The sequence below is a fragment of the Neurospora crassa genome, linkage group V, assembly GCF_000182925.2.
Source record: "Neurospora crassa OR74A linkage group V, whole genome shotgun sequence".
NCBI classification, from domain to species: Eukaryota; Fungi; Ascomycota; class Sordariomycetes; order Sordariales; family Sordariaceae; genus Neurospora; species Neurospora crassa.
The window spans coordinates 5,204,560-5,226,343 of record NC_026505.1 but is presented as its reverse complement, the minus strand read 5'-3'; the positions used below and the strand labels follow the sequence as shown (position 1 = coordinate 5,226,343).

The 21,784-nt window shown below is 50.2% G+C and overlaps 6 protein-coding genes across 7 annotated transcripts; 4 read left to right on the top strand and 2 right to left on the bottom strand.

Annotated features, from left to right (window-relative positions):
- Positions 1-1,938: 1,938 nt before the first annotated feature.
- Positions 1,939-2,211, top strand: NCU04214 (hypothetical protein; the record flags this gene model as incomplete). The annotated part of the gene is made up of 1 exon (XM_956081.3): positions 1,939-2,211. One exon carries the CDS (start codon positions 1,939-1,941, stop codon positions 2,209-2,211), a length of 273 nt encoding a protein of 90 aa, XP_961174.3.
- Positions 2,212-3,863: 1,652 nt separating this feature from the next.
- NCU04213 (progesterone binding protein) lies at positions 3,864-5,155 on the bottom strand. The gene is made up of 4 exons (XM_956080.2): positions 5,018-5,155; positions 4,729-4,853; positions 4,545-4,637; positions 3,864-4,376 (listed from the first exon to the last, which is right to left on the bottom strand). Exons 2-4 carry the CDS (start codon positions 4,817-4,819, stop codon positions 4,195-4,197), a joined length of 366 nt encoding a protein of 121 aa, XP_961173.1. The 5' UTR covers positions 4,820-4,853; positions 5,018-5,155; the 3' UTR covers positions 3,864-4,194.
- A 261-nt stretch (positions 5,156-5,416) lies between these two features.
- On the top strand, positions 5,417-9,538 carry NCU04212. Of its 2 annotated transcripts, XM_011396333.1 has the most exons (5): positions 5,417-6,066; positions 6,123-6,805; positions 6,881-6,985; positions 7,056-8,797; positions 8,893-9,538. In XM_011396333.1, exons 1-4 carry the CDS (start codon positions 5,699-5,701, stop codon positions 7,433-7,435), a joined length of 1,536 nt encoding a protein of 511 aa, XP_011394635.1. In that variant the 5' UTR covers positions 5,417-5,698; the 3' UTR covers positions 7,436-8,797; positions 8,893-9,538. The 2 variants fall into 2 exon arrangements, with proteins under 2 accessions (XP_011394635.1, XP_011394636.1); XM_011396334.1 differs by having other exon boundaries at positions 7,056-9,538.
- Positions 9,539-10,533: 995 nt separating this feature from the next.
- NCU04211 (hypothetical protein) lies at positions 10,534-12,371 on the top strand. Its single transcript, XM_956078.2, has 3 exons — positions 10,534-11,664; positions 11,721-11,876; positions 11,967-12,371. Exons 1-3 carry the CDS (start codon positions 11,488-11,490, stop codon positions 12,297-12,299), a joined length of 666 nt encoding a protein of 221 aa, XP_961171.2. The 5' UTR covers positions 10,534-11,487; the 3' UTR covers positions 12,300-12,371.
- Positions 12,372-15,581: 3,210 nt separating this feature from the next.
- Positions 15,582-16,495, bottom strand: NCU04209 (hypothetical protein; the record flags this gene model as incomplete). Its single annotated transcript, XM_956076.1, has 3 exons — positions 15,582-15,821; positions 15,921-16,342; positions 16,411-16,495. 3 exons carry the CDS (start codon positions 16,493-16,495, stop codon positions 15,582-15,584), a joined length of 747 nt encoding a protein of 248 aa, XP_961169.1.
- A 1,186-nt stretch (positions 16,496-17,681) lies between these two features.
- Positions 17,682-20,972, top strand: NCU04208 (hypothetical protein). Its single transcript, XM_956075.2, has one exon. It carries the CDS (start codon positions 17,777-17,779, stop codon positions 20,912-20,914), a length of 3,138 nt encoding a protein of 1,045 aa, XP_961168.1. The 5' UTR covers positions 17,682-17,776; the 3' UTR covers positions 20,915-20,972.
- Positions 20,973-21,784: the final 812 nt, after the last annotated feature.

Sequence of the window (21,784 nt, the reverse complement as noted above, 5' to 3'; positions counted from 1 at the left end):
ATAAGAAACGTTGATTTCGTTGGCAAACGACGCCAGAGATGACGAACGCACACATCAGCTTGTCAATAGTCCTTGCTGAGCCCCCTTTACCTACCTCGGATCAAGAACCAAACCACAAGTTCACGCGAGCCAGCAAGCCACTTGCGTGACGAACAGCTCTGGCATCACAAACAGGTGCTGGAACAGGGCACGTCGGACTTCTTTCTTTGAGACGGATACTTGCATGGGGAATTTCGTCTCTTCTCTGGTGGATTTGGATGATACTCATCAAGCTGCTGCTGTGTAACCTGGACCAGCTGTCAGACCTGCTGCACGCCAAACTCCAAACCACAATCCGCAAGTCCCCGGACTTCCTCTTCCACAAGGGGACTTACCACTAAACCGCTCTCGGACAATGTTTGCTACCACTCTGCTGCCTGTCAACGGGGACACCAGCTACCCGGTCCGTGGAGCCGCCGCCAGCTTCAGCATTCTCGGAACATCCCCGGAGGTCCTAGCACACAGCTTCACGCAGGTGACATACAAATCAGGAGCGTAGTCGCTTGAGTGCACCCAACTCACCCTTCAATGATTGGCTGCAGCGTGTTTGTTTGCTCATCACAGGGAGTCCTGACATCCTCACCATGATCCTCGGTTCCGATGGCTTGTCCACGATCTTCCCAAGCGCCAACCGCAGCGGGCCGGCGGACAGGGCCGTCACCGGGTATATATACGATGGTTCCGAGTGCGAGTCTTATGTACCAAAGCGGTTGGTGGACGTGATGGCCAGACTTGAGCTCCAAACGAGCAGTCACAAGAGATACAGGGCAATCTGGGCGACGTGGTTATTCCTGTACTGGTCGATACCAGGGCCGAAGGGGCTGAAGTACGACCAACCGACCGTATCCTTTACTATGAACGATTGGTCTTCCGCTAATGGCAAAAAGCCGTTCGTATTTGTGACGATGTCTTGCATGTCATGGCCTCATATCGCTCAAAGAACCAACGACATGCACCGATCTCCACTGGAAACTCGAATCTGAGAACGTAGCTTGATATTTCGGGAAGCTCACTCAACCCCCACGTACCAAAAAAATGTTTGTCTTGTACCGCTGCAGGTGTTGACCACTGTTTTGTGAGACGCGATGTGCTTTGCTTGCAGTGAATCATACTATACCGCCTAGGCTGTCTTCTTGCAACGTACTATCAATGAACAAGCGCCATTATCGTCAAGCCACAGCAAAGGCTCTGCCGAATCGTCATGACCGCCAGCTTGACAACAACAGAACAAATATATGATCTGTCACCCACGGGGCTGAACATACTCGATATTCCCCCTTTTCTTCTTTTCTCAAATCAACCACCAACATCACAGATCCACGCTCTCTGGCTGCTAATGACTTGGCATGAGCAATAATTGTTCTGGGATCAAGGCGAATGTTCGCACAGAGATGTTTGTCTACACATTCGATATACCCTGCGCACGTTGTGCACAACGGCCATGATTACCTCCATTCTGGCAGCTTGCGAGACTGTGCCCAGGTCTGTATACAAGTCTGCCAGATCTGAGTATAAAGATCCCCCGTGGTGCTCACCTTTGAAACGTCTGATCATCTATCAGCACACACTTGGACCTCCAGATCAACGATTCCTGCTAGGATTTCAGGCCTCTCAAAAACTCGAAACACTCCTATCACCTGAATACTTTCAGTTCCCACGCTATCAAAATCCCAAGCTCAAGATTCACATAATTCACGACCTATAAAGACACTTCACAGGCGCTAGCACAATATATACAACAGGTAATTCCAATAACGCGCCCCCCCCAAGCATTTAGCTAGACATTTCGCCACAGACTAAAACTAATCGTTACCCCCAGCTAAAGGCAAACCACTCTACCACCACTACCACTACCACCAGCACCACAACCGCTCAACCTCAGCCCCCACACAAAAAAAGATGTGTGACTTTGACGAATTCGTCTTCACCTGTGGACACTCCACGTTCCGTCTCAAAGCTTACTGCCACCGCGCGCGCAACGACCCCTACAAGGAGTGTCATTACGTCAAGAAGCTCCGGGATGTCTGGGACCAGACGTATCCGTGCAGTGAGTGTGTGAACAGGGCACAAGCGGCGGCAGCGGCGGGGCAAGGTATGCATATGGGAAACGACCAAGGGCAGCAAGGTCAGGGACACCAGCAGGGGTATCAAGAACAGTATCAGCAGTACTAGAGGTACGGGGGAGATGCGGTGGCTATTTTGTAAGTATCTAGTAATGAGGTTGAAGGGGTTCCGGAGGGGGGGGGATGAGAGAATGTTTATGGGGAATCATATGTCAGTCATTACGATGATGGTTAGGGAACAAGATACCATTTTGGGGCTGTTGATGTTAATGGAGGCACACTGGATAGTAGAAGGGAATATATGTATGAGTGGAAGTTATAGAATCAGGTTGGGTTTATATGCGCAATGAGGAGAAAAAAAAAAAAAAAAAAAAAAAAAAAAAAAAAAACCCGCATGTCCAGTGCGTGTCATTGTGAAGTGTTTATTATTATGGACTAACATCTACTGACATCAGAGATACACAGATATCAGAGCCCTGCTATACAACTCATAATATGATAAGCAATGGGATCGAGGGACAGGGTGAATCGAATGAGCAGAACATTGTTGACTCAGTGAAGTTCAGGGTAATGCGGCGGCGATGTAAAACTCGTGAACCGGACATTGTGTTAACGAAAAATCATGGGAGAAACCCCCTCAGGAAAAAAAAAAAAAAAGGAAAAAAAAAGAAATAAAAGGAGGGAGAAAAACGAGAAAACAAAAGAAAAAAAGAGAAGAAAAAAAGGGAGCGGAAGGGGGATCGGAGGGGAAAATAAGATTTTCCGACATCACTTAAATTGCAGTGATGTTCGTCACAAGAAAGGCCGGGGAAGCCACCAGATGTTGATAGGACTGCGGTTCCCGCCTGTTCCCTGTGATTAACAGGCAAGAGTTGCGGACTTGTGTGACTTGATGGTATACTTATATATATATGAAAAGATTTTCACCGTCTTCGCTACGTCGAGCCCGGAGATTATTTTTGTCCGGTTCATTTGATGATGTGAGTGAAGAAAAACAAGAAACACTGCGTTTTTCTATCTAGGTTAATATTGAGGTAGAGGTAGAAAATTAGAATCAATCTGATGATACTTAAGTTTTTGCCAAAGAGCTCCTTGCTACACAGGATCACTCTTGTGGTGTTGGAAGTACAGTACATTACATTACAGCGCCCGCCACGGTCTGGGTGGGTGCATTGAAATGCCCCGGCCGTTGGGAGGTCATACGGCTGCTTGGCTCGACACGATGCCATGATCAATTTATATATATGTGGTGTTTTGTAGCTGCAAGATATCAGGATAGAGCCCCTTTTCGGTTTCTTTTATCAAGGGGACGCTGCACTAATGAAGCATCGAAGTGTTGAAAAAATCAGTTAAGAGACGGAGGACAGGCAAGACTTCATCCCGTCCGCCCAGAAGACTCGCAGAACGGCCGGAATATTTTCCCACAAGGAATGCGAAATAGAAGCGCCTCCTACCGCAAAGCCGTGAGAATAGCAAAAGGCTGGTGACGCACGAGAAAGCGGAAGGGCACACCACCTGTGTGACCTGCACTAGGATTTTGACAGCGGGAAACTCCTTTGGCGTACGCCACTAGTTACCGGCTGGGCGTGCCACCACGAGACGGGAAACTAATTTGTTCATGCAAGGACGCGGGCAAGAAAAGGGACTCATCGATTGTTGTTCAGCGACTGTGGCAGAAAGAAGCAACTTGTTGTGTAGGAGTTAAAGTGGATGGGATTGAATGAACAAATGGTAGCACCAACTGAACTGAGCTTATCATTATGATATCAAACATGTGAATCGATGTATCCAGCATTGTGACGGGCTTCATGGGAGATTTGTAGGCTTTGCGGGGAAAATTCGCGGCTTCGGCCGGGGTTATAAAAAGCATCGCCAGAATAAACTTGAGAGGGTTGCGGATTGACCTAGTGTCAGCTACAGTACAGCTTGAAGCCGAATCTTTACTTCTAGCTGAATGTATTTCACAGCTTTGAGCCAGGGTAACTTGAAGAGGGTATCGAGCTATTACTACTAGCAGGTGAGAATGTGAAACTTCAGAAAAGGATGACGAGAGCAAAACCGAAACATGTATTCATATATCCAGACGTAGTTCTTACTCCATGTTGGTTGCGCCCTCGACCTTGCCCACTACATTGTAGCGCTTGGAGAAGAAGGTGATCCAGTCGTTAAGCGTCGACTTGTCCTTGTCATCAAGGTCTTGCCAGTCTGGCCTGACATCCTCGGCCTTGGTCGAAGTCTTGCCGAGAGCGCGCGAGGCGTCCTTGCCAGCGAATACTGGAGCATGACAGGTGTTAGCGATGAGCGAGCAATGATATTGTCTGACTTTGCTTTCGCCGTCGAAGGTACATATTGACCGGCGTGACTTGTAGACAAAAAGGGATATGTCGTAATGAGGTGGTGCCGAGATTTCAAAGGGGGCGCAAGAAGATGTAAAAGAAATACCGTGATAAGATCCTCCAGGCTGGTACGCCTTGTTGCCTGTTACGTCGTAGACGATACCCTTGATGGCAACGTAACACTTTCCACCATCAGCACCTGAGGCAAAGATTGTTGTCAGTGTCATTGTCTGAGAAAGAATCAAAAGTGAGGAGAGCCTCTACGGCCGGGTGGATGAGTGAGGTCTTACCGTTCGCCTTGGCCAACTCCTCAACGGAAATAGGGTCGTCCTTAGGAGGGTTCAACTGAACAGGGACCTTGGGCTCAAACTTTCCGGACATTGTGAGGATAAAATGGTAAAATATTTCCTTGTTACTGGATTTTGTCGTCAGTGACATGTACCATAAAAGCCATTCATTGCTCTTGTAGCCATTTCAAAGTGGAAAGAGGACTCGTCAACCAAAAGGCATCGGTGATAAGCCCATCCACATAAACGGCAAATCGCAATTACCCTGACCGAAAAATTCAAGTGAACATACCTGTGAAAAAATGGCAAGAGCTTGACAGTTCTGTGTACTAAAATGCTGAATGGTGATGATTCTTGGAAAGAGCAATCTGAATCTCAGTCGCACGCAATTCTTGGTCACGGCGTCAACTGAACTCGGCCACAAGAGAAGCGCCAAGCTTCATTGGAACGCCGCTGGCGGACCGGGGGGGTTCTTGAACCTCGGAACGGCAACGGCAGGAACGAGCGGACAGAAAGGCAGGGACAGGGGTTAGAAGATGACTTGCAGTTGGCGACGGCTGTTGGAGACCTGAGGGTGGACCCCCAGAGTCTCCCCATGTTACCACACTGCGGGGGAAAGTCCACAGCAGTCCGCCAGGTCGCCAAGCACTCAAGCAGGGCATGGACGGGAAGGAGCTCCCCAAAGCTTCAAACGACATCCATGCATCCGTCTTTTTCAACGTCACCTCAAAAAAATAGACAATCCAACATCTCGGCCAATCTACGCATGAGAAATTGAATTGCTCTAACGAAGCGTCTATGAGATTTCTTCTGGTCGCTATCTTGTACTTTGGCCCATGCTCTAATTGACATTCCTCGTCTCCCATTTGCATATCGCTGCTCCAGTCAGCGTTCAGGAAGGAACTTGAGGACAACCCACTGTCCAGTCCCTGTCACAGCACGCCTCCCGTCTCTACCTTGGAGGGCCGCAGCCATGTCCCTCGCACGTCTTTCCGCTTCTGGATCCCTTCGCGGCTCACCATCCGGATCCCCTCTTCTTCTTCGTCTTGAGCTCATCAGGCGCGGCCAAATACACAACGCTCGCCCTCTCGTCGCCCATCGATCCGTGACTTCTCCACAATGTCGCTCCCTCCAAACAACATCGAGGACGTTGGTCGACAAGAACAACACCAACAAGAAGTTCTCGCCTCAGCCCCAGCCCGTTCCCCTCTCGCAGATCCCTCGTCTCATACTTGGGGCTGCTGTGGAAAACCTCCGTGGTCTCAAGAGAAATTTCCGAAATGGTACCTTCAAGACTATGCTTCGTCAGAACCCCGAAGAGCTGGTCTTTGCTCTGGTCTTGTACGTATATACTTGAGCTAATTCCTGTCCTCTTCATGATGCTAATCGTTATCCAGGCTTGCTGCACTTGCTGTTGTCATGGTGTATATCATTCGGGTTTACTTCACCTACTTCTACTCAGAGCAGTTCACCAAATACCCTCCTCCCATTGCAAAAGCTCTGCGCCGGGCATTGTACTACAGCAACTACAATCCCGACCAGCAGATGGCTCTCAAGTACTGGAAGCAGGCTCTTGAGCTGTGTGATGAACTCCACCTCGATACCTTTTCTGACGAAGTCATGGGCATCAAGATCGAGCTTGCGGCTTGGCTCGAGAAGATTGGGAGCTACGACAACGCGGTCAAGGTGCTAGAGAATCTCTCGGGCGACTGCAAGCGCTGGGTTGACCTCATGGAGAAGAGCGTCAAGGAAGGAGGAAAGATCCCGCCATCACTACTACCGCCTGTGGTGCCCCAGGATCCAACTGAGCAGCCTGCCGCCGCTAAAGAGTCCAAGCAGGAGGAAACTCCCGAGACCATCTGGGGCAGGCGGACTCGCATTCTTGGCAAGGCTGTTGGAATCAATGTCAAGCTTGCCAACCTCTACTCCTTCTACCTCGCCAAGCCCGAGGAGGCCCACGAACGCCTGATCTGGGCCGTCGAAACCGCTCTCAACGAGCTCCGTAGACGGACTGTCGAGGGCCTCAAGGAGGGAGAAGGCAAGTGGATGAGTTCAGAGGAAATTGGCGGTGCCTTGGAATGTGAGTGGTCTCAGTTTTCTCGCCTCGTTTCACAGTCTCAACCTGTCCACAACGCGCTAATGTTGAATATTGCAGCTTTGGGACATAGCTACGAGGCCAAGTCGCAATTCCACCTGGCTCTGCCGCTCTTCTTCCAAGCTCTTCGCTTGTCCCAACACCAATGCCACAGCGCTACCATCAGTAAGTTTCCACCACGCATTATCCTCGGTGGCGGATATTTGCGCACAACTAAGCTGACAATTTCCTTCAGTGAACAACATTGCCGCTTGCTTTGCGCAGCACCCTATAATGCCTGCCGGTCAAAGCCAAGTGGATACCCTCATGGGTGAAGAAGTGGCTTCCGCAACACCAGCCCAGAAAAGAACTGCGTATCTCGAGGCAGCCAAGCGCTGGGCAAAGAACGCTCGACAACACGCCAATGAGCCAAAGGGTGATGATCGGACCCCCGAATGCGATCAGGCTTGCGCTACCTCATTGTGCAACCTGGCCAGCATTGCTCGTCTGACCGGCAATGCCACTGAGGCTCGTCGACTGTTCGAAAAAGCCATTGAGACGAGCAGGAGCCTCGAGTTTGAAGAGGGCGTGACCCAAGCCGAGGACGGCTTGCGGGCGCTGTCGACGTCGTCGTAGTGGAGTCCTGGATTCAATGTGCCACTGTTCAACCGCAAAAGAGGATCAGCGTCTTCACCAGCTCCTTGATGTCAGGGAACTTGCATCGCAGACACTGCCGCCCTGGTATATCACGGAGATACGCACCGCACCACAGTCCACTGGCACATGCACCCACCTTGAGCTAGGATAGTTGGATCCGAATCAAATTCCTGAAATTTGCGATCATGGCCTATTCGTTCTGCTGCGTTCAAAACCTCGTTGCCATCAAGGACCAGATTTCCGTGGTGCTGGCGTAGGCGCGTCGGATCTCCATCTCAAGACTGTACAAGGGGAAAATTCTTGGCAACGCTTTCCTTTATCGCCAGCCAAAAATCCAAGTTATTATTCTCGATGCGCCGTTCCTCGAACTCAACAATTGTTAGCTTCACCGCTATGTTCCAAGGCATCAGCCAGTTTACATGTTGGGTTGCGAGTAGGGTAGGATCAGTGGCGTCCTCCGGATACAGCCCTCCAATAGTGGGAAACTCAATGGAATACAAACTAGCACACATAGGGTGCGCATGCCGACGGCTCGAGCGTCTGACTCCAGTGTCACTCACCTATGTACCAGTTGACGAAATCGGAAAAGGCAAATCATCAGAAGCTTCCATTTTGTGTCTCTCGGAGTTGTTCGGTTATCGGATATTTTCAGGACGATTCGTGAAACTGATGCCTCAGAAAATTCGCCATGATATTTCAGCGCTATTTCGATGTTGAAGTTTTCGTTGTGGCTTGCTTTTACCGAGCCATTTTCGTCTAGGGCCGCACCGTCACAAGCTCTGATCGTATTTGGCTTTTCAAGGTGCCTAGAGCAGCCCGCATGATGTGGATATGTGCGACATCGACAGCCTTGCCAACCCCCGCGGAATCACTCCCAAATATCCGCTTCCAGAAAGGAACTTTTGTGGTATATGGCCAGATAAAGAGCCATATTTCACATCCAGATACTCGGATGACCGAGTATTCTTTGATGCAGTTGGATCACGGCATGCTCATCTTTCACTAAGGTGAAGACCAAGACTCTCAGTGGTCCTCTCGCTACAAGTCTGGCGTTTCCCGGGCCTTATCAGCATTCGGACCCTATTGTGATCTATCATAGGGGTTGTACGTCAAGGGTCCTTCTCATTTTGAAGCCACATGTTGCCGCGCCAAACATCCGGGAGGCTGAAGCCACTCTTTCTCATCGTCAAGCATCAGGTCTCAAGTACGGCAGATAAAGTTTAGGCAGTCGCTTTTCTTCCTAGTCAAGTGGTTCAACAGGGCACTCAGATGTGGAGCTTCTTCAACAAACAGATCATGTACCTTGCACTAGAAGTACAGACATCACTGTCTCCTCCATCAGTACGTTCCTCGCTTATCAGCCATCGTCATGTCCAATCGTCACCTCGCTTACATCCACCATTGTGCGCTGTGTAACGTTTTACTTGGATTCAAAGACATAGCTCAAACACGCCACGATACTCGAGAAGCGCACTTGAGTAAGGAAGTAAGCTACTGTGATACTCACGATACTCCTTCTCAACACGCTTCAACCGGACCAACATCCAATCATACCGTACTTGGGCGGAAGAGCAAGCAACTCCATGGCTAGTCCAACCCTGTATGTCGATCTCGTCGGCTTCAGACCTGGATGTTATTGCCCTTTCTCATCTCTGAGCTTATTCCTTCCGAATGTGAATAAAAAACCCGGAGACATCCTCTCAGTAACTCGATACTCACAATGAATACTGTGCTACATACGTTCCATGGGCCAACAACGACCAATTCACCTGCAACCGCACGGCCACGACGGCCCAAGATCCGCACTTCGGCTGCCGCCGCAGAGAATGCGGATGACAGACACATGGCCGCCCACCTCTGCCGCAGTGTCATCTTTGAGTGCAAGGGTGAGATGGAACATCAAAAGAATTGGCGAATAGAATTACAAAGAATGAGGCTGCCTGAGATGGGGTCATCGGTGGCTCTTGGGGGGCGTCCCTCCCATCCTCGTGGCGTGTCCGGGGCTAGATTTTCCTGTCTCGAAACCCATCGCCCACAGATATTGTATGCTGTCAGAAACGAAATGATACCCTTTAGTATCCCGCAACGTTGTATCTAGGCCAAGTTTGGTTATCAAGCCGACTACACCCGGATCCTTTGGAGAAGCGAGAATACGAGAGTCTTTGACGACTATGCAGATTTATATCTTGAAATCCGCTGGGTCAGCGAGGGACGTGACCGGATACCCTAGACTGGGCAATGACAACCGACGGCTCATTTTTTCCCAAACTACCATCCGGTAATACTATTGCTATGTACTACCGCATGACGCTGCACCGCAACCGGGACGTACCGAAGATTCTCACTTATCATTGGATCACTTCGGGATGAGAAGACGGTACGGAATTGCCGTTTGACGCACTGGCCACATGAGATCACACGCATTCATCACGCAGAAAGGCACCGGAAACGTTACCACCTTTCCTTAACATGATCTTCTTGCTCTGTCTTCAATGCATCTGAAAAGCATCGCCGCTGTAGGGCTGAAGCTGTGGGGGAACTGGTGCCACAACAATATCCTAAGCAAGACTCCATCGACTGAAGATGTTTACCATCACCAAGACACATCTGCATCGGCCCAGACCATTGATTGGCTTTGTCACAGTTCTGTTCAAGTTCCAAAATCGGCTTATCATACGGACGTTGACGGTCTTCCTTTCTGAGCATGAGAGTAGCGATAAGCCCAACTATCTGGTGCTAGATCATGGAGGCGATGACGCCGAGAAACACTTCGGGGTCGAGGCGAGAGCTCCCATCGATCCACGTGTGGAATCGGGAAATCGTACCTACAGCGAACTACAGTGAGGTCCATCGTCTAGGAGCACCACCATGCTTCACCTAGAGAAGTTAGTCTACCCAATGGTTTCACACCATTTCTACAGTGTCCGTACTTGCCTCTTTAGATGCAACGTCCGCCACCTATAGTGTCCGGGCTTGGCATAAAGCCCAACGAATGGTTCACTAATCGCACCGTTTACGCTTGCATCGTTGAAGTCCGGCCTTACCTCCTTCCAGTTAAGTCAAATTGGGGGTCCTTGGTTGAAGGAAGAATTCAGTTGCCTAGGGTTCCGCACCCATCCAGCGATGTGAGCGTGTGGTGGTACGGCAGAGAGAGGCTCAAACTGGTCGTCTTCGGCAGGGCCGTACGGCAGCGGGGCACATAATGGACATGGTGATGTTGAACATCCATCCAGTGTTGATATTGCCCCAGGATGACCGTCGACAACGGTTATACCTTCGAAGCTACCTCTCAAAGTCACACCTTAGTTTCCTGATAAGGCAATGGAGAGGCTTAACCCTTGTCAGACTTCGCTTATGGTACCTTGCACTTCTTGGAGTCTTGGGTTGGGCAAGCTGGCCACCCCAAGTCGGACGCCTGTATACTGCTGACTGTCAAACTTGAAGCTCTTTCTGTACCAAAAGCACAATTTCATGGCACTTAAGAGGTCTTTGTACACCAGAAGCGTCTCCCGCAGTGGTGTAGATGCGAGTTCCCTACATACACCCCTGTCAGCTCTCTTCGATATTGGCGTTACACGCAAAAGTTACGCACCTGCATCATGACATCCAGATGTGCACACCGAATTATCTCCATCGTGGACCAAAATGCACAGTCGAGGCTCTAAATTTGGGCTAAAATGTGGACTTCTTCATCAGGCCCTGCTCAAAAGACAGACTTCTGGGGTGTCTGGGGACTTTGTAGGATGGCTGGACCACATTGTCTTGCTTTGCCGTCACTGCTTTCAATGGGGCCATCCGCATTGGGTAATAAGCTTCCCGGTGCAGCTAGGAGTCAGGAACTACTCGTTCCTTTGGATGGGTATATAACAACGGGGCCCCTGGGAATTTTGAATGGCGAACAGGTCTTGAGATCCTCACACACAAGGCGTCAAAATCCACTCTATATTCAGCAACGCTCGATACTTAACCTTCCTTCTATTTGTTCAACAAGATCGGGAGGCGTATCTCAAGCCTTTTCCATCGTTACATAAATGTCAAAATCTTCTCAACGATACCCTGTTACGAGCCAACAGCATTGTGCAATGGAGGACTTCAACCACTTGGTCGATATGCCGACTTCTGAAAGTTCTTTTCGGTACATGTATGCGGAATCTGATCGATATCTGGACGTACACTCTTCGGGATCTCAAAGCTCAGTCAGCTCTCCAGTGAGTACATACATCGCCCGTTCGTGCTTTTTGGGAGACTAACAGTAGCGTGGCAGTACGATGTGGCTTCCTTCATGGACCCCAATATATATGCCGGCACCTACCAAGGACTGGAGTCGGAAGATGAGTCCTCGCAGCAACCGACCCAGGAGCAGAAGCCTAAAAGAAAAAGAGAAAACCGATATAAGAATGCACCCCCGTCTGTCCTTTCGGTATGTGATGGATCTTGCGTTGTTCCCGCTCAGATCTGTATGAACAAACAATGGCTGTCAGGACAAAATTAACCTAATGCCTTTCGACAGCGTCGAAGAGCCCAAAACCGCGCTTCCCAGAGGGCTTATCGCGAACGCAAGGACCAACGGATAAAGGACCTCGAGCAGATGCTCAATGAGGCCAAACAACACAATAATGCCCTTGGCCAGGCTTACGCTGCGCTCCAAGCCGAATATGAGGCGCTCAAAGCCTCTCAATTCAAGGACATTGGTTATTCAACCGCCAACAACCTGACTTACCAGCCTTCGCCGCTGCCGACAACGAGCACGGCACTGAGCAGCACTGGATTTGATCTGGACTTGTACGCGTACCATGAGTTGAGCGCCAACGGAGGGTATCATATGTTTGGGAAGACAGCCTAAGGGCGTATATTACACTCACATATCCACCCCACTTTGACAGCTTGTTGGGCATTTTTCACATGACCATCGTATTGGAGCTGAAAGTGATGACACGAAGCAAAGAGTAAGGAAAACCTTCGGGTAGCACCAAGCGGTAGACGAAGGAACGAATCCGCGGTCGGGAGCTCCCGGTAATTCATCTGCGCACCGAACACATTGACGCCCACTGCTGCGGGGCTGGCCAAACGAGGAAATACAAGCAGAACACACATCTATGCCGCACGCGAAAGTCCGCCCATCAGTCGGTATTGGGAATACCCACCAAGAGGGATGAAGTCCAGAAGCTCGGTTGTCGCAGCGCATTTTTGCTCTTCTCGTTGGTGGGATTTCATGGTCACAGACAGCAACACACCCCTTCTACCTTTCATCACGTCCGGCCTCACGAAGTATCCTCCCCGGTCGAGAACCGGGAAGACTCTCGTGTCACAGTCGCTATGATAACTGATTTCGGTATAGATCTGCTTGCAGATCGGGTTGGATGGGTGTGGTATTGCGGCACATCACGGCAAATGCTACCCACGAGCACTTATCATCTACTGACTTTGCCTCTCTGCCCTGTCCGTTGGGAGCAGCGGGGGTAGTTCGGTGCCGCCGGGTATAGCCGATACTGCCAAGGAAGGAAGGAAGTACCAGAAAGAGTCCAGTGATCAAGGTACAGACCGATCTAAAATCCCAATGCTTCAACACTACAACAACTCGCCAGCAAGAGTCCAGCACAGCTGCGTTCAACATACTGCTTGAAGTTTGAACATCGGTAACCAAAGCGGCAATCAGGTAGCTCTCATCCATGGGCATATTGCATGATAGCTGGCTTGGGTTGGCTGACTTGTGGGAGTAACGAGTGGTCACTAGACCTACCGAATACGAACCTTTCAGCCCCGACCCCGCCGTGCCGCTGGCCCCCTGATTCAGGCCCTGGCTCCAACTTTATTCTAACCCCCTCAGCAACAACAGCGGCGGCGGTAACGAGAGTGACACCGGTTCGCCAGCCATCAAAATGAAAGCAACGGGAGTAGAAGTCGCGGGCATTCCTCACATCAGCCCATTACACACACATTCACCCCCTTGCCCACAGATACAACAACTACACCCCATCATCCCTCGACAACACCGAGCCGGGACCGTACCGGGGGAAACGGAGCTCAAGAAGAAGAGGGCATCGAGACCGGTGGTAGTCTATGTCTCACTGGTTCTCTTTTTCTGAACCGACTGACTGACGTCTCGCTACCGTTCCGTCCATGTGGATAACATGCAAAAAGACGGCACGGACTTGTTCGTTGGGACGCCAACTTTTTTTTTCCTTCGACACATCCCTGAGACCCATCTCCTTGTCCAAGGTATCCTCATCCAACACTTGAGACTGATATGACATGACATGACCTAAGACGATTGAAGGATTGATTGATTGATGAAGGTTTAATGGAATAAACACGCGGGTTGGCCTTTGGGTATTCCTTGCATACATGGACCCGAGATCTATGTTTGGTATGGAAAGGCAAAAAGTACATGGTGGGATGGCTGGCTGGCTGTCCTTGGGTTTCTTTGCGAGGGGCCTGTTTGGTTGGGCATCAATGTCCAGGGAGTTTGGAGCGTTATGATGTTCGTTTAAAGATATTTTTGGCTTTGGCTTTTGGTTGTAGCTAGCAGTGAGTGGACACGAGATATGAAATACGACGATGTGAATGAGCGAACCCAAGTTTTTTTTTTTTTTTTTCCGGTGACTTCGCTTACTGTTTGGGCTTTCTTGTGTGCTCTTGAATGGGAGTAAGTACTTACTTTCTTTGACGCAAGGTTCTCTGCTGGTTAAAACGTTGGGGACTCTTGATCTTGTTGAGAGACGTTTGTTGTCTTTCCTCGATAATCGACGCTTTCAGGCTCGAGGGACCAGTACTTACTTGCTTGATTTGGGAAAAGCAGCTAACTACTTGTCTACTCAGTAAGCCATGTCTTTAGGAATGAATGTTAACCTTTGATCAAGACACATTCGTACTGCGTTGGCTAGATTTGTAGAAAGAATGCCATACCAGAGAAGTGTAAACACCATCCACATCGGTTGTTCGCATGATAATGAATACCAAAAGAGATGTATAATATTTTTCTCACCAGTCGTCAGGAATAGAGCATAGCCGTCATGATACGAAATGCCGAGAAGAAGCTGCTTACAGTTGTAGTTGCCCAAATTGGCCCGTGTTTTTACGTGTTCACTGGATTTACCAAACTCACCTCCTCCTTGCCACCGTACTTCAAGGCCATGCTGAAGAGGCTGCCACGAATATTCGATTGATCAATCGGACTGCACCCAATCCTTCGCATCTTCACCCACATGTATCGATCATAGCCGTAATGTTCCATCGGACAAGATTACAATACCATGGGACCTACTACCTACAGAGATTTTTTTACTGTAGTCATCACCCCTTCCCACACGCATCTGGTACATACAAAGAAGACACAAAGTATCCAGAAACCAACAATTTCGTAGACTTACTTGTCGCCGTTGCCGTCGTTCCCTACATACAGGCACTGTGGTCCATTGAGCTAGGGGGAAAATCGATGTCGAGCATTTCCCGGCCGTTTTGCAACCGTCGTTCTTCCTGCGCCTAAATTCGCCACTGTAGAATTTGTTGAGGCCATTTTCAAAACCTAAGCAAATGTGATGGTAATCTCGGCGCCGAGTGTTGTCGAAAAGGCTTGGTTCCAGCCGAGGTCAAGTTTGACGTCTCATCGACCTGACTACCATCTCGGAGGCCACTAACATACCTGTACGTAGGTATAAATACGGACTTGAGTTCAGGTAGGTTTTTTTCCGTGTCGGGTGGCCATAGTTTTTTTTTTCTTCTTTGTTTTGTTTAAACACCAAACTCGTGTGTGTAAATATTGCGAGCTGACCTCGCCGCCTAGCGCAGACCTAATAAAATTCTCGAGTTTCCACGCTCGATTTTGAGCAATCTAAACTCCAAAATGTTTTCAATCCCGATTTTATCCCTATGTACTCAACTGACGTCGAAATTCAACACTTCTTTCCCTTCGAGAGTACCGTAAGCGCCAGATGAAGTCCCAAGAGTAGAGACGCAAGTGAGACAGCAATAACTTCCAAGCAATAATCAATCAAGCTTGAATCTCAACACTGGGCCTGGATCACCCGTTTACCATTTCCATATTGGCAATATCGCGATCCTCTTCTTCTTCTTCTTCTTTTCGGAATTAGAAGCTGAAACCAGTAGGCGACAACATGTCACGAAGTTAGTTCGGCCAGCTCTCACTCCCCTTGTCAAAGAGCGCGTGTCTAACAAACTCCCCATTCTTTCGCAACTCGACCAACGTCATCAAGCGAGGGTCTTGAGCAACCAATGATGGCGGCTGACAATAGTTGTCGCGATTAAACCACTGGTACCTGAGCTCGTCGTTGGATATCTTCGTCTGCTCGTCAATCCAAACCGGCTGGCTTTGATGCCCCAAGCTTGACGAAGACGTCGGGTTTGCCTAAAGTAAGTAAACATGTCAGCATCTCTGGGGAAGACCTTGCCTGCAATGACACCAAGCCCCGAGGAACATACACTTGTACGAGCCGGCGGCGCTTACCTCCTCGAGGGCATCTTCACCTTCACCCTCGGTATTCTCGAAAAACTGCCCATCCTCTCGCTCTATCTCCAGCAAAATCTCCAACAACCGCTCAATGTCCCCTTCAACTTTTAGCAGTCTCTTGTCTCTGATTTTATTGTTCACCAAGACGCGGCCGTACTGCGCCATGATAGCGAGGTAAACCTCTTCTTTGATAAGCAATCTGCTCAGGCCCTCGGCAATAGTGTGGTACAGGGTGCATGCTTCATCGTTGTAGGGAGACTTCCAATTTGGAAATTGCAAGATGAAGTGGTTTGATACATGGCTGACCTGGTCCATATTGTCCAACGTCCTGATGCTCCTGGGAAAGAGCTCGGTGAGACGAGAGAGAGCGTCGGCGCTGTAGTGGATGTCGGTGGCATGGTCTTTGAGGTCGGTGTCAGCTTGATTTCACGTTGTGTGTATGGGTGTATCGAGGGGTGACACTATGAGATTTGATGGTGAGAAATACCTGCGATGATAACGGAGAGTGTCCTGTGAGCGGAGTCTAAAGCGACGACGCCGGTGGACGGCGGCTCCGGGGCAGGTGAAGCCATGGTGATGAAGGTGTGATGTGTATTTTGCAGGCTCTCGTGGCTCACGAAGAAAGCTGGTGATGAAGTTCGTGATGGAGTCTTGGGGTTTGGATCTTGTTTAGGGCATCAAGCAAAGACCTGAAACGGAGATTAAGAATGGGGTGAAGGGAAGAGATTCGCGGACTGGAAAACCTCAAGACCAAGTAGATACGCGAAAATACCGGTAAGGTAAAGCATCAGGGTTCTGCCATCAACCGCCATGTTTATCAGTCGGGCGGAGATAGAAGATGAGATGAAAGAAGGAATTTGATAACGTGATGGAAACCAGCATGAACTACCTGTAGTCTACCTTGGATGCAAGAATGACCAATTCTTGTCGGTATACCGACGAGGGGAAGAGGTACAACCACAACAAAACCACACTTGAGCCCAGACTGAGAGGGAGTTAAAGTTGTCGTTAGGAGTCATCATGGTTCTGACACTTGTGCAAGTAGGTAGAAAATAGAAGAGGATTTTGCGTATATTGGGGAGAAAGCTGCCTGCAGTGTCCAGTACGAGATTTCAGTCCTTCGGAGCAAACCTGAGCCGTGAAGCGTCTTGTCTCCTCTGCTCTTTCCATTCTGCGAATTTCACCCAACGCATCTCGCGCCTTCTCAAAAGTATCATTCCTTGAATACCGGAAATTTCCAATGCTAGATCCCTTTCCCCACACGACAAAAAAAAAAAAAAAAAAAAAAAAAAAAAAAAAAAAAAGAGTTTCGAGTTTCAGTCCTTTTGCACAATCGAGAAATGCATCCCAATTCCCGACGGCAAGGAAGAGGAAACTCGACTTTGACAAGCCTGTGTCCCAATGTTGTCCAAAGCATTTCTCCCATTCGGCGCGAAGACAACACCGCAGAAGGAGAGCTAGGGCAAGGATCGTGAAGCTGGGGGCCGTTGGTGGCAGAAGAGATGCGTTGACCCCGCGCGTCCTCAATTGGACGCACGGAAAGGAAACACTTCAGCCGCGCCTCAGTTAGTGCATACACTCCCCGGTCAAACTATCGCCAACCCGATGTGACCTCCATTCAGCTTACCTCTTGACTCAGCTCAACCGCGACACCATTGATATCACCCCTTCTCCTACCTTGGCGCGTCCGCCGGCACGACCATGCTATCAAGACTTCGCGCACAATAATCTCGTTTGCCTCTCACCAAGGCAAGCGCCAGCTGTTCGACTACTGCCTTTGCGTTAAAAAAAAAGCATGCTTGGGCTGGCATCATTCACTCAACCGACACTCGTCGCCCTCGACCTATATCAAGATGGCGGCGCTTCCGGAGAACTGGGAGATGGACTATGATGGAGCCATTAGTCGCTGGATATATCGATTTAAGCCTACAGGGCTCGTTCAATACACCTTTCCCAAACCAGGCGATGAGTTCCCCGAGTTTGTTGGCGATCTCGGCGGGTCTATGCCACCCGAGGACAAATTTATGAGCCAAAAACTCAAGAAGGGGCGTGCTACAAGCGAGTCACTGCTTAGTTCTCCTACATCCAACATCAGCGCAACTGCGACTTCAACAGACTTCTCTACGCCTAGTTACAATGATCCACCGCCATGGTTCCAACCAGACGGGTTCATGTTCATGGGTCCTGGAGCGTACAATGACACCAGTCCGGAGCAACATGAAGACGAGACCGCGTTACCGGTGACTGACCCCACAACACCAGAAGCAAAAGTGACCAAGCCGTCAACTAGACCATACATCTCTCCTGTAACGAGTACAGGGACCACTCCTCTGGTTGTCAATAGCCAACCTGCCGCTGTGACGACCCATGAGCAGACAACGCCAGCAAAAATTGACGATGCCCCGGTTGCAGGGTCCCCTATATTATCCCCGGGGGTTCCTATGTTGGATGGTCGTCCGATAAACCAAGCTTTTCCTCTTGGTATCGTGGCAGAGTTATACGGCGAGCCGACCGCGAGGACCCGTGAAGAACATCCTGCCGCAGCGGAACTACCAGGTCATGAGGCGCCTATCCGGAAGCTACAGTTGGCGAATGCCGATGGGCATACGCCTGTCGAGCTATCATCCGAAAGCACTAGCGTGAAGGCCACTTCTGGCGAACAATCGCAGAAAGACCCCAACTCTCAAAAGGCAGATCCCGGATCAAGACCGAATATCGATCGGAGGACGGAGTCAAGTCCCTTCATCTTGGGCGCCAATTTTGCCTCCCCTCCTTCGAATATTGCGCCTGCACACGCACAAAGATATTCCATACAAGGACAAGTGCCGTTTCGGGTTGAGGTGCCAGCTGTATCGTCAGCTGAAGCGACACCGGGACAGATAGTCTCAAATAAAGAACCACACAAAACAGAGTTCGAAACAGAGTCTGCGACAAACTCAAAAGCCAAGGAACAGGCGGATAAGTTGGAGACCCAACAGGTACCGCCCGTTCTCCAGCCCGCCCACGGACGCCCAAAGTCTTTACAGAGTCCTTCTGGTGGCCAGCACGCCTCTTCAACTACAAAAATCTTTGTTCAAAGGCCGCTGTACGACCTCTCCGAGTTAGACAATCAGACAGTGAAGCCTCTACATGGCCATCAATCTATGATTCTTATCAGCAAAAAGGATGAACTGGATCCCCCGCCTGCATTTACGAGGACAAATACTTTGCCTGCAGACCTGCCTTCACTGCCTTTTATGGGGAACGGATTTTCTACAAAGACAGAGATGTCTTCGCCAACCCCAAAGCCACAGGACCAGCAACCTCCACCGCCACCAGCTCCAAGCGAGGAGGAACCGCAGATGGGGTCCAACTTTGCGTCGACAAGCAGACCGCATAGGAGAAGCTTAAGTGACTACGCGAACCCAGTTCTTCCTGGTATCGGGCAGTCAGTAAAGCCGCTGAACATCAGCCAAGCCCCTTCCCAGACTGGATTTCAAGGAGTGGATCAGCCGTCTCTGGCAGCGAAAGATTGTGAAGAACAAACGGCTCCAATGTTGGCGCAGGAGTTGTCACAAGCAATTGCTGACTTCTCCCTTTCACCTCAGTATGAACCAAAGCGCACTACCGAAATGGTAAGATCTGATCGTGGTGGCGTAGCAGTACTTTGGTGTGAGGAGAGTATGCATCTACGCCATATGCCAAGCGAAAATTCCACCGAAAATTTGCCTGCCACTGTTGTTTGGGATTCATCTGTTCCTGAAAATGATTTGCATAGATCATCACACTCTCATTCTGACTCGGGGCCTCCGCGACCTGAGAAGATCCCCATCGGAAATCTTCAGCCCGCATTCACTCCATACCGCCCTCCGGCGGTGGAACAAACCTTCCGCCGGAAACCTGTGGCCGAGTCTCAGGGGCCCTCCGGAATACCAATCTCGAAAATGGGGACTGGGCAACAAGGCGGTCCCTTTACTCCGCTGGGTCACTCTCAACAACAAGGAACCCCAGAACCTTACGTATTGCCCCATTCCTACAACCAACAGCTTCCATCGTGTAGTGTTGGAGGCCTGCCACAACCAAGCCTAAGTAATTCGGGCCTTCCTCAAACCTTTCTTCCACCACGACAAATTCCCAGCCCAAAGTCGCAAGCACGGGCATCCACATGGCCGGAACAAGAATCAACAGCTCCCTTTGCAGGCCAAATGGATGATTTGGCGTCAAAAGCGCTTCCTCCCGCTCCTGCAGACATGCCCCAGGCTCGTGGATTATTTAGTGAAGCTTCAATACCATTTGTGAAGGAAAAGCGAGGGTTACTTTCAAAGTTGAGGAGGACTGGCAACACGGCTAGCTCCTCGAACAAACTTCAAAAGTCAGTCCGAAATCGCTATGCCCCAGCGAGCAACAACATTCCGCAGTCACAACCTCCTGTGTCTTCTCCACCACGGCAAGGTCCACCACAGAATGCTCAGGTACCATTTCAGGGCCCTCCCCCATCGCACCCTGATCAAACACAAGTGCAAGGATATCCATGGCTCACCAATCCGCCAGACGCGTGGTCAGCGTCTGGCCATGACCCCCATGCTTTCACCCCGACAGTCCAACTCGGAGGTCCTCAATACGAGCCTGAGTCTACTTACTACCAGCAGCATTGGCATCACCATCAGGTGCAACAGCAACAGCAACAGCAGGTGAACGACAGAAGGGAGAGCGAAGTGTCCAATCTAACCGACACTTCATCACCTTCACCAGTCCCCAGCAACGGGGACACGGCATCCGTCGCAGACAGTTCCAGAGTGTCGATCATCAGCAGTCATCACACTCGTCCCGGAAGCGAGGGCGCTGCCAGTCTCGCCAGTATCGGCACCATTGGCAGGAACAGCGAAATCACTCCGCCGCCAAGCTTCAGCCGTCGCAACGAGCCTGGTCCGGGTAGATGGGGAAGCGTATCTGGAGCTGGTGGCGGCGGTGGTAAATATGATGGCTCGGAGTGGGGTGATTTTGGAGTATAATGAAAAATCTTCAGTCTGTCCTTTGGGAATGGAATTTGATAATGGCAACCAGCTCCTTTTCCTATCACGACGCAGCAGTTGAGCCAGACGAGCCAAGCATGGCGTTGGACATGTGTTCCTGCATACTTCCCGTCCAGCAACAGCTACACTGACATCTGACAACTGACATCGGCACGTCCCTCCATCCCGTCTACCGTCCCGTTCTATGCTGTCAATCGCCGGCAACGGCTCCCGTCCGCTAGGCCCAAAAGTTTCCGAGGCAATTCAGACATTAGGGGTCCAGGCATGTGCCAGGGTTGGGATAAAGATACCTATCTCGGGAACCGGGCTGCCGGGGGGGCGGAGGATCGGCAAGGAACAGTGGAACCTCAGTGGGTTTGTAGGGCCTCTTATGGGACCAGATGGAGTGCCTTACAGGGACCGCATGCAGTATGGTGCTGTCGAGTGACGTCATAGCACATTCTGTTGGTCTTGTCTTGCCAACCACGGCCGACCGATCAACGAGTGAATGCCACTTGCGAATCGATAATTCGAAAAAGAGAGTGAAGGCTTGCGATTAGGAACGGGATGACGGATGCCGGTGGCTTTCGTTGTTTTGATTAAAAGACTTAGTCAGGGTTCTTGGCTTCATTTCAAGATGCAGGAGATATTGGAATGGGAAACAGGAACGGTGGAGGTTCACCAGCATCAGGGCATCTTCTTCGCATGGAAGTTGCTCCTTCACTTCATTCCAAAGCTGAGTGATCACAATGGACACAAACTGAACAACACGCATCTCACCGCCGAAAAAGGGAAAAAGCAACCACCGATCATCTCCCCCTCCACCCCCGCCCTACCGGCTTACTAACAAGGGAAAATGGCCGGACTCTT